The sequence below is a fragment of the Cystoisospora suis genome (genome assembly GCF_002600585.1).
Source record: "Cystoisospora suis strain Wien I chromosome Unknown contig_510, whole genome shotgun sequence".
Classification (NCBI taxonomy): domain Eukaryota; phylum Apicomplexa; class Conoidasida; order Eucoccidiorida; family Sarcocystidae; genus Cystoisospora; species Cystoisospora suis.
In genome coordinates this window covers 51,940-66,265 of record NW_027153311.1, presented here as the reverse complement: position 1 = coordinate 66,265, position 14,326 = coordinate 51,940, and the positions used below count along the sequence as shown (strand labels likewise).

Genomic DNA, 14,326 nt, shown 5'->3' with positions numbered 1-14,326 from the left:
ATGAAGTACCCGACCCCGCGCTGGTTGAAAGGACACGCCTTCGAACCCCGAGTTACGTGTGCCGACTATCCCCAGCTTACAACCCTAGGGCTGTCCGCTCTTCGCCGTTATGCCTTTGCCATCACACAACACGTCGGCACTCCTACCTCCTACCGCACTCGCGGTTTTTCCCTGGCTTCGGAGACACGCTTGGCAGAGGTTGTAGTGCTGTCGCGGCCCGCAAAGGTTGTCAGTGGTCGCGGAAAGAGAAACTGGGAAGAGATTGTGAAGATAGCTGCTTGACCGTAGCTCTCGCGAAGCCAGCACGAGCAAGTAGTGAGAAACGGCGGTCCGTCTCCTGTTGCTGGTAGCACTCTGTGAAGCGACGTGGTGTGCCTTGGGTGAATTTATCGTGTCGCATAGCTTGTACGGCTTCTCATGGATGGCCCGTGCTCCCTTTCTGGCTCCTGATGTGTCCGAACTGTCTTCCGATATAATCAGCAGGCTGCCAGTCAATTTTTCCCGGATTGGATTCGGTGAGCTGTTCGATCGTTGACCGGTGTACTATCAACCATGTCTCCCGACCCCGGAGCAACCGGGTGGTGTTAGTGCTTAGCCGCAGACCGGCATGCTTTCAACCGGGCACCAGTATAACCGTGACGATGAGTTTCCCTGATGCGTTCAGGCGCCGATGCTCCCAGCTCCCTCCTCTCCTTGGCAGCACCAACGCCACAACAGCAAGCCAGGGAGGACGGATATGCGGTAGCACCACGTGGCAAGACCACCGCCGCCGTACGAGCAGCGGCGCTTCAAGAAGGCGCAGCGATTTTCATCTAAGCTGGTCTTTTGTGGTCGTTTCTTGAAGCATTCATCATCCTGGCACAAGCATTTGACCACTGCAAACCTCCCTCGACTGCTGAGCCTGCCTGTCTGGAGCTCGACCGCCGACTGACGGAAGGCGCCGGACATTTTCTCTTCCGCGTTTATGCCGTTGTGCGTCTGAATGGTATGTGCTGCCTGTTACGCGCGCTTTTCACTTTGCAATTCTGGCTTTTCCCAGGCTCGCTTGCGCCTCGCGTGTTCTATTTTTCTAATGCGCTCTTTTTTTTCTTTGAATCTCTAGAGTTCTGTTTTCTCTTAAGCGCGTCCTGCCTCGTCTCTTTCGTGCTTTCTGTCGCCTGTCAGCGCTGACCGCAGGGGATTCTGTACCGGTGTTTGTTCGGAAAGGAAAACCTTCGCGGGACAATGTACTGAACTTTCTCTTTCTTCGCCGTGTTCACAATCTGTCTGGTCGAGCGTACGCTTTCCTGGGACATTGTTTTCGGTCAGGCACACCGCCGAGATGCGTACAAAACAGCTTCTTGTATGATTGACGGAAAAGCAAACTCTGTTTCTTTCCTGGCTTTGACTCTTCGCGATGTAGCAGTGCGGCCGCGGGTGAGCTTCTTCAACTGGTGTTTGGTCTGGTGAAGTTTCTCAGCAGCTGCGGAGTTCCCCGGCTTCCGGAAACTCGGTTCTTCCGTTTGGAATCCCTCGGCCGAGTCTTTTCAGGGGATTCCGGGAACAGGAGGAATTTGATTAGTAGGGGAGCATTCAGGCAAAGCTTGCTGAACCGCTTTTTCCTTTTGTCGGACTGCTTCCGGAACGCGGCCTTGACAGACTTGTGTGCGTTTGCCGGCCTCTTTGCCTTTCGAGGTCACTTTGTGGCATGCGTTGATGTACCGTTGACTGCTCTTCGTCTTGAATCAGTTTTGCAGGGAATGGCTTTCGGTCATTTCTGTGGCATAGTTTCGAGCGAAATAATGCGTTGACTTTGTGCAGTTCGGTAGATGTGGCTGGGTGGGAACTCATCTGGTTGTGTCCAGTCATGCCCTCAGTGGCGGCCTCGACGGTGCTGCGCCCTGTTGCGCCTCCTCGGGCACAACATCAACCTCCAGCTACCTCTTCCGTATATCCTCAGGTCTTATCAAACAGGAAGCTGTCCTTTGGAGAACACTCACCGTCGGTGTCTCGAGCGGCAGTTCGTTCTGGCAACCCCCGTCCGGTAACAAGACCAGCCGATGAATGCCTTCCGACCGCCCGTCCTCTTAAGGCGTCCTCGTCGGGGCGGCGGGGCGGGCCCCGCAATTCCAAACCGGAAACCAAGCATGCTTCGTTCTCAAGCACGATGACTGCCTCCGCTTTTCCCCCGCCTTTCCAGCGTCCGTGTGTAACGCTCCTGCAGCAGCCTCAATCTTCTTCCACTCCCAGTGCGTACCCCGCTGACTCTGCCACGGGTCTCACCATCAACTCCGGAGCGTCTTCGGGGCATCCTCGGCCCGCGACATCTCGTTCCACGCCTGCGTTTGTCGCTCCGCGCCTGCATTCCTTGTGTCCCACTGGCCGAACAAGCACCAACATGCATGCCCCTCACACGGCGTACGGGCGGCCCGGGGGGGGAAACAGTGCGGCTACCCGCCCGTTGTGTGATGGTAGTGCTGCGCTTTCTTCTGTGGTGCAGTCTCATCAGCTTTTTCACGGCTACAATACCAGTAGGACAGGGCCTGTCAGTAATCCATCCTCTCAATCCCATAGAAATCCTGTTGGGCCGTCATCCGTAGGACAGAACGTCTCCCAGAGGCGGCAAAGCGCCGTAGCAAGTGCGCAGGCATCAGCCAGTAACACGAGATCTATACCATCAGGGCCACCGACTTCAGTTTTGCAGAACTCAGATCCGCCTCCGTCTGTCGGGTCAGCGGCGGTTACTCCTTTTCCACAGAAGCGGACGTCTGAAAGCAGTTCCAGAGGTAGCACGGTGGTCAGTTCGTCATGTGGTACTAGTCCAGCTCTCTACTGTCGGTCGTCCCCAGTTAACTCTGTTCGGCCCGCTTCAGCCGAAGATGCGGCAGGCGCTTCTACTGAAGATCCTTCTCCGTCAGCAGATGTGACGGGCACAACTCCAGCGGTACCCAGAGTAGCAGCGATGGCCACTGCAGGTGCAGCCACTGTGGGGGTGACTGGAGGAGAGAGCACGGAAAGTATCACTGCCGCATCAGGTTCTCCGGAGGGGAGTGGACAAGTCATTGAATCACGGGATAGTTGTAGCAGTAGTAGTACAAGTCAAGAAGGCGCAGGAAGCCGAACTCCGGGAGGTCCAACAGGGAAGGGCGCTGGAGCGAACCGAGTGTGTACGAGAGACCGAGGAAAGGATAGCTCATCTTCACCTCGATCGTCCCCGCCACCCGCAGCCCCGTCTTCCAGTTGTATCACCTTGCCGCGCGAGAGCGCTGAGGATAAGGACGGAGGTGCGCACTTGCTGCGATGCGATCTCATGTGGATAGCATCGGGGAATAAAGGTGGCCCGATTACTCCCGTAGAAGGGTGTGAGCTCCACCCGATTATTATTGTACGCAACAAAGAAGGTCGAGTATTCGACGACGACGAACAGTGTGAAGAGAATCCGATCGGGAAGTCAGCCCACATCTTCTTTCGATGGATGCGTGGTCCCCCAAGAGCCGTATGTACATTTCACTCACAACGGACAGCGTGTCTTCAGTGCGTTGTCACGTTGAGGTGTTTTTGTTCATACGATTGTTTTCGGAAGGGCTACAAACAGTTGCACAAGTTTTATAGGACAAGAGGACTTGCCCCAATTCTCCCTCATCCAAATTCACATACTTACGGTGTACCATGCCGTCCATTTGATTGGAACGACTTGGATGCTAACAGGCAATTTGATACACAACATTTAGCTTTGCTGAGACAGGCAGGTTTGGTCGCCGCTGATGATGGGCAAGAAGAGCAATGGCAACCTGTTTCAAGTAGTCGGAACTACACACCGACTAAGGCTGATGTGGGGCATCAGCTTCGTTTTGAGGCACTCCTGGTTGACCGGTCGAATCTGTCGCGACTCCTTCGACTACATCGAGCAGAACAACGGAGGGAAAAGGGGGGTCGGAAGTCTGGAGGGCAGCAGAGAGCGGACGATGATGGTCAAGAATCCTCAACAGAGAGAGATTCAGACGGGGTTCGACAGAACGATTCCAACGACACAGCAGTTGCATCATGTGATGATGGGGTGACATCGAGGATATCAACGCCTGATGATGCTAGTGAGTGTCGCGTAGAGAATTCCTCCTCAGCCACGAAATCCTCTGAGAAAAGCACTGCTGCTTCTTCGTCTTCTTCCTCTTCTAGTAAGAACTCATCCATCGCAAACGCCAATCCAGCCGTGCCAGGAGGAGACCGTCGTACTAACAATGGAGAGTCTGTGAATCACACGGGTTCTAACACGGACGCCCGTTCCTGTTCCTCGAGGGATGAAGGCTCCGGCCCACCTGTGGGTGCAGCCGCAGCAGCATCAGCCCCAGAAAGCAGTCCACATGGAGGAAATTCGAGTACCCGGAGTAGTAGGAGTGAGGTGGTGTCATTAACGGAGTTACTAGATACATCAGACTTAGCTGATCTTATCACTGATTCATTCGAGACAGCGGAAATTGTCTGGGGGGCAACCAGTACTCTACTTCTTCCTCTGGATCCTCCTCATTATCGTCAAGTTTCAACTGGATGCTGTGTGCCGACCGTGAATCCTGTACGCCGATGGAGGAGACGACGAGAGTCGGTCCCGCCTGCTCCTCCCCCTCCTCAAGTTCCTGTCATGCAGCCACCTCATCATACAATGTGTGGGCTGCCACCAGGTGCTCTACAGTCCATGCATCCTGGTGCTGGATGTCCACCGGGTGGTCATCATCCTCAGTTGGATCCGCACATGTTAGCAGCAAGAGGAGGAGGTCCGGCTGATCCCTTCTGTTTCCCTCTTCAGACTGCCGGTCTCTTAGAGGATAACGTCGTAGGGGGATACGCTGGTGGTATGCATGGAGTCCCGGGTACTGACGGTACTCACCATCCTTTTCATCCCGGAGCAGCAGGAAGAGGAAATTGTCATCTTTCGCATGCTTATGCTGGAGCTTTCTTTCCTCCTGACAGCACAATGATGTCAGCACGTAATGCATCGATCCCAGGAGGAGCTGGATCATTCACTTCTATGCTTCCCTCATCAACCCCATCAGGATTTCCAACAGCAGCAAGTACTTCATTTTCTACATTTATCTCCGCAGGCTCATTATCAGGGAATGATCTACTGCCTACGTATGGTGTACCGTTAGGAGCGGCGGGAAGGGGTGGGATGCATCCCGGAGCTCCACCACATCTTTCGAGCCCAGGAGGAGGTGGAGGAGCCTTAGGGGGTCCATCATCGTTCTACCCATTACATACTACGAATGGAAAGATTCCCGATCTTGATCTGTTGGATACACACAATATGTTTCCATTTGGCCAATTCCAACCTCTACAAAGGACAGATTCCTTGGTGTGTGAAACAAGCAGGAGATCATCGATTTCCATGGAGACAGATAGTCCGTATGGTTTAAGTCTGGAGGACAGCTGTGCAAGTAGTACTGGGGGAGATACGCCTCGAGGAACCGACGATGGGGAGAGAGACACTTCAAAAGATGATGGAAGTTACACTCGAACTGTTCGGGAGGGAGGTCGTTCATCCACGAGGCGACGACAGCAGCCGTCAGCAGAGGATGCGAATCGATTTCGTGTTACTGTTATGACGTGGAATGTCTTAGCTGAACTATATGGAACCCTAGACGCCTTTCCACATTGTGATGCCTATATGCTGGCTTGGCCTTACCGTAGGGCAAGAATCCTTGAGGAAATCATCAGCCAGGATCCGGATGTCGTCTGCTTACAGGTAAGAATTGGCCTAGCTACTACTTCTTCGGCGGGGGGAGGGGAGGGAATGTTTACTGGATCTGTTGTGGCCCGTGATAGAGAGGAGGGAAACAAAACGAAGTTTGGGTGAGCGGAGAGAAAGGGTGAGATTTCGTGAGTTGGTTTTCTGGTATCTTCATGTGTAGCTTCGCTACATGATACTCTATTGAGTCGCACTGTAATTGTCTCATTTAGAGAGTTCCGGTTCCGCCTGTACGTACACGTGCTCACCAGGTTCATCGTTCGAGGAGAAAATGATAACTACTCTTACAGGGCTTCTCGCGATGAGAGGGGAACGGATGAGGGATTGTCTCGGACCCGAACAACGTGTCCGTGGTAGGTACGCTCTCTCGATCTTTCATCGTTCTAAATCGCTTATACAAAGTCGTCACACGTGTATGTTTACCTGGTGTCTATGTGTGTTATCTTGTTTTGTTGGTGTCGCGTTATGCTGGAAAGAGGACGCAGAGTAGTAGGGAGGCGTTACCATTGAATATACAGAGATATATTGTTATTCCGACTCATACAAGCGTTGTGTATGTCTGTGTGGCTATGTGCCGCCTGTACATACAGGAGGTACAGAGCGAACATTTTGAAGACTTCTTTCGACCGGAGTTGGAGAGACACGGATACGCCGGGGTATATAAACAGAAGACTATGGAGATTTTCACGAGTGGAAGCGGAAAGAAGAGCGGAGGGAAGTTTACGATGGATGGATGCGCGACTTTTTATCGAAAATCGAAGTTATCTGTTATCGATCAGTGTGGCTTAGAGTTCAGTCAGCTCATCAAACAAGCGTCTCGTGAGCAGCTTCCTCGGCAATTACAGCACCATGCTGTGAAGCGTCTCTTGAAAGACAATGTAGCCCTTTTAGTCTTGTTGGAGGTCAAGAACGAAGGGGATTTTTATCGTGCAGATGCCGCCGAGGAAGGTGCTTCGGGTGTCGATGGTGTAGCGGTTTCTCCTGTCTCAGCATCAGCGGAGCCTAGTGGGGACGTCATGGTGAATGGTGGTGGAGAAGGAGAGGAAGATTCATGCTTCAACCATTCACAGCATCCGGAAGAAGAAAAGACACAGCAGGAGCAGCAAGTGGGGAATGAATCAGGTCGGGACGAGAGTAGTGATGTTGATAATAGTCGTGAAGATGAAGATAATGGAGATATTCAAACCAAGTCGAATACGAGTAGTCTGAATGGAGATATCTACTTGAATGACACGTCATCTTTATCCCCTTCATTGACAGCGTCACCAGTATCATCAGGTCTTCCTGAAGGTCAGAATCATCATAGTAGTCCATATGGATCAGAGGATTTTCATGGGCATATCAAAGAGAAAGTAGGTAGCTGTGATTCGGTTGGGCATGCGGCGGGGAGCCGTGGAGCGGAGAGTTTTTTTGCTGATGATGATAGTGATCATCAATATGGTGGTAGTCCCCGCCCTCTTCATGTAGATGATGGACCAAGACCACCCCTGTCAAGGGCTCGTACAGTGACGACAACCATAACGAGAGCCAAAGCCAATAGAGGACTTGTAGGTATAGGAAAACTTGTAGGAATAGCAGGACTAGGAGCAGGTGGAGGAGAAGTCGCTGGAGGACGAGAAGGAGGGGGGGGATCAGGAGACCAGCAAATGATGAATCATGCTGACAGTAATAATGGTGGTAGTAAAGGGGGGAGGTGCTCATCACAGGAGAATGGAGAGGTCACCATGAGAAGTTTGAATACCACTCAGAGTGTTGAGGATGATGAAGATGACGATGAAGATGGAGCACTTATGATGAATCATCATCCTCAGACGGATAGGAGTACAAATAGTAATCATACTAAGAGTAGTACAGAGAAGGAGAGCAGTGGTGAGAAGGAAGAAGAAGGAGAGAGAGCAAAGAGAAGGAACTCAAAAGATTTCAAGATGGGACAGGGAGAGCTGGACAATCTTACGCAGAATACTACTAACCATAGTACGGGTAGTAAGAGGGCGGGGGGAGTTGAGAATCATCAGCGACATTCTTCTTGTGATCAAGAAGAAGAACAGCAGGAACAAGAGTGGGTCGAGGGAGAGGAGATGATGGGGCCTGTCGAGGAAGTGGATGATGAGACGGCTTCTTTGAATCATACAGAGGACGGTCCTCCAAAGCGCCGACTCGTCCTGATTGCCAACACTCATATTGTCGCCAACCCTGAAGCTAACGACGTCAAGATCTGGCAGGCTCAGACGCTCGTTAGGTAAGATAGATGAAAGACAAAAGAGGAAAAAGAGAAGACGGAAACAGCTCAAAAAAAAAGGAACCTCATCAAGTTCTGTCTCTTCCTCTAGTGTTTGCTATATACCTACGGATAGAAGTTCTGAGGGAAAACAAAAAGAAAGTTGTAAGGCAGAGGGAAGAGAAGGGACGTCTCTAGGAGAGCGGAGCGAAAGCGGATGAACCTAGTAGTTAGTAGGGTGCTCTTTCTCAAAATTGTCTTGTGTATCACTCTTCGAGTTTCTGTAAACTGAAAGTGAAGGTAGCTTCAGGGCAGGGGGGGATGAAAGGAGAACAGATATATCATTGGTTAGTTATTAATATAGCTACGCTTATGTATGTGTGTATGTGTATCTATCTTTCAACAACGTTGTGTACTAGCTCCGAGCATACTGAAGTATTGGCACGATACAACGACACTTCATGCAGACAAGAGAATGGATGAGTCTCCAGCAATCGAAATAGGACCAGCTGTACATACACTTCGTCCAAGGATAGATAGACTGGAGGTTCATCCCCTATCATATATGCTCAAGTTGAAAGCCCTGAGCGCATGCGCATGCACTATACAGACATGGGGTGCGAGTTTGTTGGTAAATCAGTCCGCTCTTTCGCTCCTTCATGATGGTTTTTCTTGTATTGTGATATAGTAATGGTCGTAGGAGTAGGAGTAGTAGTAATAGTATCGTGTCGTATCTTGGGTGAAAGAGAAGGATTGTCGAATGTGATAGAGGAAGGGGGCTGCTCCTGTCGTTCGTATGGATGATGTTTCTTATATGTATGCTTGTGTTGTGTGTGAATACTTTTCAGCATGGTAGAGAAGTATTTGATGGCCTTTAGACCACCACCTCATCTTGAGTCGACATGCCCACCTCCTGCAGTGGTTTTATGTGGAGATTTCAATAGCACCCCTGACAGTGCTGTATATCAGCTTGTTGTCACGGGGACATGTGATAGACTTCACATCGATCTCACATCCGACCGGCATGGCCTTCTCTCCGAATTAAATCTAGGGCATCACATCTCTCTCAAATCCGCTTACGCTGTGGTAAGTCAAGAATATCCATTCTACACTCGTTCCACAGCAGGTGAATATATATATGTCTATATAGAGGGAGAGAGAGAGACATATGGTTCTGCATGTGGGACTGCTTACATCGGTATTACAAATATCTGTTGAGATCAACTTCTCTTCTAAATCATTCTGATTGATGGGTAGACACAGATTTGGTGTATACATAAATACAAACATATTTGTCTATGTCCCGATAGTTATGTTTAACATGTGTGGATGAGGTCAAGTATGAGTTTGTTTCTTTCGAGATGATTCGCGAAATCTGTCCTCTTTCTACTGTAATGTATCAAGATCTATTTCTTATTCTCCGTAGTGGTCACAGCAGCTTTGCGATGTGTCTCTACAGCGTGCTGTAGACAGAGATGTTCTTTTCTCACACTGTATAGAGTCAATCATCGTTCCTTCTTCGAAGGACGTTTATATTTGCATGTGTTCTTTAGTAGCCCTTTGTATGTCCCTCTGTTTTCTTTATCTTCAGAGTAAAGCGTTACAGGAGGGCTTAAACCCTCATGATTTTTGCTGTTTACGGCTATCAGAGCCTGAGTTCACCAACTATACGAGCACCTATACAGGTTGTCTTGACTATCTCTTCTACACGGACACGATTCTTCGAGTTCGTCAAATCCTCGAGCCCGTTGATTCAAGACAGCTTTTCAGGGTATGGTCTCCTCCTTCCCGCTGTTTACTCTTTGTCTTCCTCCATCTTCCTTCTTCCATAAATCTATGGTTGCGGTATTGCGATCCTCCGTACACAGGAATCAGGGTTTCTGGCTGACAGTGTGACTGATGTTCTAGATCCGTTTCTCTCATCTTCTTCACGTGCCTTCTTTACAATCTTTGCTTCTTTCTGAACCAGACACTGTAGCATGTGGTAAAATCCTCTTGGAGTGATATATATATATACTTTAGATACACCAAACGGAGGATGGGGTGTAGGCTGTTCAGTAAAAGAAGTGAAGGGGACAGCTGGAAAGAAGAGAGAGGGGAAGCAAAAGATTGAGTTTGTTTATGTGAGATATGTATGCTTTTGTCATACGGATATGAAATGTATACATACAGACAGACATCATAGTTCATATGGGGAAGTCCTGCGCGGAGTATATTCATATATATCTCTATGTCTAGCTATTGTGTGTTTCTGCACGTTTCTCAGTCCGAGCAGTTGTTGGTTTTGTCAGGTGGTGGTATGTATACGTATGTTTATAGGTATGTTTGTGTTTAGGTAAACTGTGTGATGTCTTTTCGTCTATCTTTCTCATTTTCTCAGGAGGCTCGTGCTCTGCAGTTACTCCACCAAGCGTTACCAAGTCCTGTCCGGCCCTCCGATCACATCCCCTTACTATGTGAATTTGAATGGCATGAGTGAATGAATGAATGAGGCCTTCAACAAGTCGCATACAGCAGAAGGCAAAGACACCAGACAGACGGTGAGAGGAGGAGGAGGAGAGGAACGAGTATGAGAAGTTTCTACCACTCGGCTGATGCTTCGATTGGCTAAAAGACGAATGAAACACAACAAACAAACCATTTCTTCATACATGTAGTGCGGTGTCTTAAGATTGAATAACAACAGATTCACTAGAGCTTGTGCCTGCCTGCCTGCGTGGGTCTGTTGTATGTTCATTCGGACCTAAATCTGTCTTTGTCGTCTTGGTCATGACGAAGGAATACACAGGATGAAAGAAGAAGATGAGACAGGCTGAGGCTGAGGAGGGAGAGAAAGGAAAGAGTAGGGAGGGGTGGAAGTTCCTCTTTCTCAACATCTTTGTGTGCTGTGTTGAGGAGGAGTGATGTATGTGTTTGTTATCGGCTTTACTTCTGTTCAAGAGACAAAACTCTTTCTTCGTCTTCTCTATAGTAAGAAGTCCTCTGCTTCAAGTAAACTTGGTGCCGCTTTTTGAGCCGGAGAGGAGTCAAGCTGACGAGGAAGTCAAGACAGCAGTCGAGAGCGCTGTGTGTGGGTGTGTCTCTCCGTGTTCCTCATGTCCGTGTGAAGAAGAAGTCTTATTGATGATAGGCAGTGCACTGTCTTGTCTACGGTCACAACAGTTATGAATACACCTGATGCTGCTGTTTGTTGTTATGGATAGTCCTCGGAGAGAGGGGATAGTTCGTCCTCTTACCCTGATCATAGTGATGAGAAAGGAGACAGTGTATGGTTATGCATGTATGTATGTATTTATGAAAGAGGTAGGCAGGCGGAGATGATAAAACTGTGCGAGTTGTGCTCTCCTCTCTTGTCTGTCTGTCTGTGCATCTAATACATGTATATCTCTCCACCCGTCAGTCAGTTGTGAGCGTACGATTGTCCTCTTCTTTCCCCTCTTGTCTGTCTTTATATACAACTACCTATGCCTATACAAGGGTAAGTGAGGGAGGGAGTGCCGCCTGACTGCCGGACGCTGTATTGGTCGGATAAGGGGGGTGGGGATTTTCTGGGTTGATTCTCTTCCTTTGTTGTTGTTGTTGTTCACTCTATTGTATCTATCGACTTTCGGAATGTTCTTCGTGTGATTCACCGAACCAACTAATCTGTGTGTGTAGTAGTAGTTGTTGTAAGGGTTGACATGTAGTTGGCCGGTCTTGTTCATCACTATCATCATCATATGAGACAGGTGTATAGACATTCTGATTGATATACACACGCCAGTTTCACTACTTCTCTTACAATGAGGGACAGTAGGGACAGATCTGTAGACAAGGTGGGTGTTGGGGTCTATTGTATGCATGTTTTTATACTTCTTGAATAATAGTATTGTAGATAATACAGTGTTCCACCTATGTTTTCCTGATTCGTTGATCCGAGCATCATTCATTCGTCATCATATAGAGAGAGACACCTACATAAGAGATAGAAGGATAAGCGTGCACGTAGGTGAATCGATAGCTGGATAGATAGATATATAGGTAGATCGAGACGTCCATCTGTCGTCCCCTTTAGAAGGTTATTCTTTCTTTCGCCTTTCTTTGAGAACTCATCATGATCACAAAGAATGAAACGGATTTTGAATAAGGTGTGCTTTGCTTGTCATCATCTTCCGACCGATCAGATCAGTCTTACCTATTATGTTAGCTCATCTTTTTTACAAAACCGTCATTTCATTCCGAGAAGAAACACCACACACACTTCCATACAATGGCCACGAACCGACTTTCGCATTAAGGGAAGGACAGGAGGAGGGGAAAGGAATGGGAAGGGGCATGAGTCTAGCAGGGATGTGGTTGTCCTCCTTATTCTTTCCTTTTGTTTTCACTTGCTTCTTTCGTTTTCTTCTCGCCGTCATCACACCCATCATCACTTTGGATCATTATCAGGACGATTACGACCACCATCACCACCACCACCATATAAACTGACGCAGCATTCCTTATGATTGTTTTCTTCATGTTCGTATGAGTTGCTCTCTTGTCTTCATCCTGTCTTTCGGGGATGAGAAGAAGAGAGCAAAAGACGTGAAGGGAGAGAGCTAACCCTGCGAATTTGAGACGTACGTAGAGTAGTGTGGACAGAGAGGGAATGAGGAGGGAGAGGGATTGAGATCAAGGCAGGGTGTCGATACATTGACGAAGTTACTCGAATCGAAGAGGATGACGTATGAAAATACATCACAAGTGTATGCATTGTGTGTGAGAGAGACAAGGAGGGAAAGGAGGAAGAGGAAGGAAAACAACAGAGAAGTGAGAAGAAGATAGGAGTAGTTGTTGTAGGAATAGGAATAGCAGAGAAAATGGAGAAGGATTGATTCATAGTGGTGTGGATAGAATGCTGCGCTGGGGTTGCTCTGGTGAGGTGGTTGGTTGGTTGGTGTGTTTTCTTCTCGGAGCTTTGCCTTCAAATGATGATCCAAAGGAAGGTGCTCGCTCATTCATTCATTCTCATCTTTGCATACAAAACTGCACAACTATTCACATTCCACATTCATTCATCATTCATTGTACCCATCTAAAGAAAGCTTTTCTTGTAGAGTTAGAAGAAACAGGTGGCAGTGACGGTGGTGGTGGTGATGGTTATCCGGGGGTGGTGAGGAGGAAGTGGTAAGGATGGATGGATAAAGAAAGTTCTCCCCACTGAGGATTTTGCAGTGAAAGTCTTTGCAAAGATGTGTGTGTGTTTGTTGGCTGCTTGTTCTCATGGATCATCATCATGCGGGGGGTAGTCGTGTGATATCACAACGTAAGGTGGAGGTTGTGAAGGCTTTTTCTCTGTTCCTGTCGTTTTGCCATTCTTTTTCTTTCTCAGAAACAGAAAATTTTTATCACTAGCAAGAACATTCGAATCATGACTATGATCATAGTAACACGAAAGATCATCGGAAGGCTTTCGATCGTTTTTATAGTCTTCGGTTCCGATCGTGACTAACATCATGATCCGACGGAGGCCGGTGCATGTCTACGTGCGCATACCTCTATACCAGAAGGCAGTTAGCGTAAGGTATCTATAGTGCAGTTTCAGTCAGGGTTCGCGTTGCCGGCCTGGCTCCTAGTAGATACAAAGTGTAATTTGATCTGTAGGGCAGGACTTAGTGGGCTCCTGTTCCTGCCGCTATGTGTCTTCTAGTGGTGTGAGTATCAGATCATTCTGGGGGGAACCAGTAAACAAGAGAGGAAACTCTAGTCCTCTGGCATACACCGTCCACAACAGTGGAAGAAAGGAAGTGGCTGAAACGCATAGAGCATAACGGGCGAGCGTTCATGAGTAGCTGGTTCAGCACTCAAGCACAGTGCGACTGACGACTGCCGGAGACAAGGGGAGCCGATTCTCTCTCAATTGGCGGAAGACTGCATGTAATTTCCCTGAAGGAAGGACGCTGTTCAACGCGCAAGTATCTGCGTCACTGACTGACTAGGCTCCTTTACTGCTGCAAGTTTCACACTGCGGCAGTCCTTCAATAGGCCGACGACGCGTTGTCAAACTGAGTAACATCTACATGCATAGGGACCTGCTGGGTAGGCCTCTGAGCCGGGTGCACCCAGCATATCAGCTGACCATCATGCCTCTCCGTGTACGTTTGGGCATGATGTGATCAGCCACCGCCAGTCATCTCTCGGTGACGCAACCAGCCGAGTAGAGCCCGCGCGTTGTCTAGCTTGCTTCTCAGGACCCAAACTCCGCGCGACCCGATTGAAAAAAAAAGTAATCTCTGACTGACAGACTGCGAACCATGTTCTTGAACGACCTCAGCCGGACTGCCATAGCCACACTAGGCAACTGACTGCCGGGTTCTTCTGAAGGCGCTACCACCCACCATACAGAATCGAACGTCGTAGAGAGAGGG

General features: G+C 48.9%; 1 protein-coding gene across 1 annotated transcript; it reads left to right on the top strand.

The window, feature by feature from the left end:
• The first annotated feature begins 664 nt into the window (after positions 1-664).
• CSUI_001305 (endonuclease exonuclease phosphatase family protein) lies at positions 665-13,580 on the top strand. The gene is made up of 5 exons (XM_068061511.1): positions 665-5,716; positions 6,310-7,958; positions 8,786-9,023; positions 9,529-9,708; positions 10,318-13,580. Exons 1-5 carry the CDS (start codon positions 1,847-1,849, stop codon positions 10,414-10,416), a joined length of 6,036 nt encoding a protein of 2,011 aa, XP_067926511.1. The 5' UTR covers positions 665-1,846; the 3' UTR covers positions 10,417-13,580.
• Positions 13,581-14,326: the final 746 nt, after the last annotated feature.

Excerpts from the sequence above, each read along its gene's own strand:
- CSUI_001305 (XM_068061511.1), top strand. The coding sequence starts at position 1,847 with ATGCCCTCAGTGGCGGCCTCGACGGTGCTGCGCCCTGTTGCGCCTCCT. Across the intron at positions 7,959-8,785 it reads CAGGCTCAGACGCTCGTTAG|CATGGTAGAGAAGTATTTGA; the intron begins GTAAGATAGATG and ends AATACTTTTCAG. Across the intron at positions 9,709-10,317 it reads ATTCAAGACAGCTTTTCAGG|GAGGCTCGTGCTCTGCAGTT; the intron begins GTATGGTCTCCT and ends TCATTTTCTCAG.